General features: G+C 46.9%; 1 protein-coding gene across 1 annotated transcript; it reads left to right on the forward strand.

Annotated features, from left to right (window-relative positions):
- Positions 1-319: 319 nt before the first annotated feature.
- LOC139235368 (U7 snRNA-associated Sm-like protein LSm10) lies at positions 320-676 on the forward strand. The gene has a single exon (XM_070866511.1). It carries the CDS (start codon positions 320-322, stop codon positions 674-676), a length of 357 nt encoding a protein of 118 aa, XP_070722612.1.
- The last annotated feature ends 4,359 nt before the right edge of the window (positions 677-5,035 follow it).

Here is a 5,035-nt window from a genome sequence, read left to right on the forward strand (position 1 = left end):
TACTCCAGTTGAGGCCGAACCAGTGTTTGGTACAGTTTCATCATAATATCCATGCATTTGTACTCTATACTTCTATTTATAAGCAGAGATACAGTCTCGTGTAATATAAACAGGAACAGGGTCTAGTGTAATATAAACAGAGGCAGAGTCGAATATACCGACAGAGTTTTATTGGGCAAGGCAGGGGGCCGGGGCCTGCCACAGCAGACTTGCAGTGGCAGGCGCTGTGTGAGTAGGCATACTATCAGGGGAAGCGTATGCGTTGCAGTTGATATTTCTCTTCCATTCAGCTGATTGCATGGAGTTGCAAGCAAGCGTCATGTCGGTGAGCCACTCCATTAAAGAGCGGACGGTTGCAGAGAACAGCCTCATCATTCCTCTCCAGGGATTGCACGGCCACATCACCACCGTGGAGCTGAGAGACGAGAGCTCGGTGACGTGGCTTGTCGATAATGTTGACGCATTCACGAATTTCCGCCTTTCTGAGGTGACGTACACTGATCGGTGGGGCAAAGTCTCGCACCTGGACAACTTCTTTGTGACTGGCAAAAATGTACGTTATGTTCACATCCCAGATGAGATCAACATCATCCACAGCCAACTGCAGAAAATCCACCGAGTGCGTAACTTCGGGGGGAAAGATCGAGGGAGAAAAGAATTCCCATCGAGAAAATAACAATGTGCTGGTTCTGGAGCAGGATCATCAGGACTGGCTGGTGTATGGGGTGACATCAGGACTGGCTGGTGTATGGGGAGACATCAGCACTGGCTGGTGTATGGGGTGACATAAGGACTGGCTGGTGTATGGGGAGACATCAGGACTGGCTTGTGTATGGGGAGACATCAGCACTGGCTGGTGTATGGGGAGACATCAGCACTGGTTGGTGTATGGGGAGACATCAGGACTGGCTGGTGTATGGGGAGACATCAGGACTGGCTGGTGTATGGGGAGACATCAGGACTGGCTGGTGTATGGGGAGACATCAGGACTGGCTTGTGTATGGGGAGACATCAGCACTGGCAGATGTATGGGGAGACATGAGGACTGTCTGGTGTATGGGGAGACATGAGGACTGGCTGGTGTATGGGGAGACATCAGGACTGGCTGGTGTATGGGGAGACATCAGGACTGGCTGGTGTATGGGGAGACATCAGGACTGGCTGGTGTATGGGGAGACATCAGGACTGGCTGGTGAATGAGGAGACATCAGGACTGGCTTGTGTATGGGGAGACATCAGGACTGGTTGGTGTATGGGGAGACATCAGGACTGGCTGGTGTATGGGGAGACATCAGGACTGTGTCGTGTATGGGGAGACATCAGGACTGGCAGATGGAATACAATTTTGGAAAATGTGAGGTTATCCACTTTGAAAAAAGAAACAGTAAATGGGAATATTATTTGAATGGGAAGGAATTACAACATGCTGCAGTGCAGAGAGATCTGGGGGTCCTTGTGCATGAATCTCACAGTTTGTTTGCAGGTACAGCAGGTAATCAGGAAGGTGAATGGAATGTTGGTCTTCATTGCAACAGGGATGGAGTACAAAAGCAGGGAGCTCCTGCTGCAACTGCACAGGGTATTGGTGAGGCCGCACCTTGAGTACTGCGTTCAGTTTTGGTCACCTTACTTAAGGAAGGATATACTAGCTTTCGAGGGGGTACAGAGACGATTCACTAGGCTGATTCCGGAGATGAGGGGGTTACCTTATGATGATAGATTGACTAGACTGGGTCTTTACTCGTTGGAGTTCAGAAGGATGAGGGGTGATCGTATAGAAACATTTAAAATAATGAATGGGATAGACAAGATAGAGGCAGATAAGTTGTTTCGACTGGTCGGGGAAACTAGAACTAGGGGGCACAGCCTCAAAATACGGTGGGAGCCAATTTAAACATAGAAACATAGAAACATAGAAAATACGTGCAGGAGCAGGCCATTCAGCCCTTCTAGCATGCACCGCCATTAAAGGAGTTCATGGCTGAACATGAAACTTCAGTACCCCCTTCCTGCTTTCTCGCCATACGGCTTGATCCCGCGAGTAGTAAGGACTTCATTTAACTCCCTTTTGAATATATTTAGTGAATTGGCCTCAACTACTTTCTGTGGTAGAGAATTCCACAGGTTCACCACTCTCTGGGTGAAGAAGTTTCTCCTCATCTCGGTCCTAAATGGCTTACCCCTTATCCTTAGACTGTGACCCATGGTTCTGGACTTCCCCAACATTGGGAACATTCTTCCTGCATCTAACCTGTCTAAACCCGTCAGAATTTTAAACGTTTCTATGAGGTCCCCTCTCATTCTTCTGAACTCCAGTGAATACAAGCCCAATTGATCCAGTCTATTCTTGATAGGTCAGTCCCACCATCCCGGGAATCAGTCTGGTGAATCTTCGCTGCACTCCCTCAATAGCAAGAATGTCCTTCCTCAAGTTAGGAGACCAAAACTGTACACAATACTCCAGGTGTGGCCTCACCAAGGCCCTGTACAACTGTAGCAACACCTCCCTGCCCCTGTACTCAAATCCCCTCGCTATGAAGGCCATCATGCCATTTGCTTTCTTAACCGCCTGCTGTACCTGCATGCCAACCTTCAATGACTGATGTACCATGACACCCAGGACTCGTTGCACCTTCCCTTTTCCTAATCTGTCACCATTCAGATAATAGTCTGTCTCTCTGTTTTTACCACCAAAGTGGATAACCTCACATTTATCCACATTGTACTTCATCTGCGATGCATTAGCCCACTCATCTAACCTATCCAAGTCACTCTGCAGCCTCATAGCATCCTCCTCGCAGCTCACACTGCCACCCAACTTAGTGTCATCCGCAAATTAGGAGATGCGACATTTAATCCCCTCGTCTAAATCATTAATGTACAATGTAAACAGCAGGGGCCCCAGAACAGAACCTTGCGGTACCCCACTAGTCACTGCCTGTCATTCTGAAAAGTACCCATTTACTCCGACTCTTTGCTTCCCGACTGACAACCAGTTCTCAATCCACGTCAGCACACTACCCCCAGTCCCATGTGCTTTAACTTTGCACATTAATCTCTTGTGTGGGACCTTGTCGAAAGCCTTCTGAAAGTTCAAATATACCACATCAACTGGTTCTCCCTTGTCCACTCTACTGGAAACATCCTCAAAAAATTCCAGAAGATTTGTCAAGCATGATTTCCCTTTCACAAATCCATGCTGACTTGGACCTATCATGTCACCATTTTCCAAATGCGCTGCTATGACATCCTTAATAATTGATTCCATCATTTTACCCACTACTGAGGTCAGGCTGACCGGTCTATAATTCCCTGTTTTCTCTCTCCCTCCTTTTTTAAAAAGTGGCGTTACATTGGCTACCCTCCACTCGATAGGAACTGATCCAGAGTCAATGGAATGTTGGAAAATGACTGTCAATGCATCCGCTATTTCCAAGGCCAGCTCTTTAAGTACTCTGGCATGCATTCCATCAGGCCCTAGGGATTTATCGGCCTTCAATCCCATCAATTTCCGCCAACACAGTTTCCCCACTAATAAAGATTTCCCTCAGTTCCTCCTCCTTACTCGACCCTCTGACCCCTTTTATATCCGGAATGTTGTTTGTGTCCTCCTTAGTGAATACCGAACCAAAGTACTTGTTCAATTGGTCTGCCATTTCTTTGTTCCCCGTTATGACTTCCCCTGATTCTGACTGCAGGGGACCTACGTTTGTCTTTACTAACCTTTTTCTCTTTACAGACCTATAGAAACTTTTGCAATCTGCCTTAATGTTCCCTGCAATCTTCTTCTCGTACTCCATTTTCCCTGCCCTAATCAAACCCTTCGTCCTCCTCTGCTGAGTTCTAAATTTCTCCCAGTCCCCGGGTTCACTGCTATTTCTGGCCAATTTGTATGCCACTTCCTTGGCTTTAATACTATCCCTGATTTCCCTAGATAGCCACAGTTGAGCCACCTTCCCTTTTTTATTTTTACGCCAGACAGGAATGTACAATTGTTGCAATTCATCCATGCGGTCTCTAAATGTCTGCCATTGCCCATCCACAGTCAACCCCTTAAGTATCATTCGCCAATCTATCCTAGCCAATTCACGCCTCATACCTTCAAAGTTACCCTTCTTTAAGTTCTGGACGATGGTCTCTGAATTAACTGTTTCATTCTCCATCCTAATGCAGAATTCCACCATATTATGGTCACTCTTCCCCAAGGAGCCTCGCACAATGAGATTGCTAATTAATCCTCTCTCATTACACAACACCCAGTCTAAGATGGCCTCCCCACTAGTTGGTTCCTCGACATATTGGTCTAGAAAACCATCCCTTATGCACTCCAGGAAATCCTCCTCCACCGTATTGCTTGCAGTTTGGCTAGCCCAATCTATGTGCATATTAAAGTCACCCATTATAACTGCTGCACCTTTATTGCATGCAGCCCTAATTTCCTGTTTGATGCCTTCCCCAACATCACTACTACTGTTTAAAACCGAGTTGAGAAGGAATTTCCTCTCTCAGAGGGTTGTGAATCTGTGGAATTCTGCCCAAGGAAGCAGTTGAGGCTAGCTCATTGAATGTATTCAAATCACAGATAGATATTTTTAACCAATAAGGAAATTAAGGGTTATGGGCAGCGGGCGGGTAAGTGGAGCTGAATCCACGGCCAGATCAGCCATGATCTTGCTGAGTGGTGTAGCAGACTCGAGGAGCTCGATGGCCTAGTCCTGTTCCTAATTCTTTTGTCTTTATGTTCTTATGTAATATAAACCGAGACAGAATCATGTGTAATTATAAACAGTGACATGGTCTAGGTTAATATTTAAAATGACTTCTGGTGCCATGAACCAGTGAGTACAGAAATAGGAGGATAGAGCAGATGAATGCCTGGCTGGAGAGATGGTGCAGGAGGGAGGGCTTTAGATCCTTGATGCATTGGCACCCGTTCTAGAGAGAGGTGGGACCTGTACATCTGGACAGGTTGCACCTCAACAGAGCCGGGACTAATATCCTTGTGAGGGGGGTGGGGGGCGGGGGTTGTCAGTGC

This window comes from Pristiophorus japonicus, chromosome 23 (assembly GCF_044704955.1).
Source record: "Pristiophorus japonicus isolate sPriJap1 chromosome 23, sPriJap1.hap1, whole genome shotgun sequence".
Taxonomy (NCBI): Eukaryota; Metazoa; Chordata; class Chondrichthyes; family Pristiophoridae; genus Pristiophorus; species Pristiophorus japonicus.

Coding starts and splice junctions, on each gene's coding strand:
- LOC139235368 (XM_070866511.1), top strand. CDS start 320: ATGTCGGTGAGCCACTCCATTAAAGAGCGGACGGTTGCAGAGAACAGC.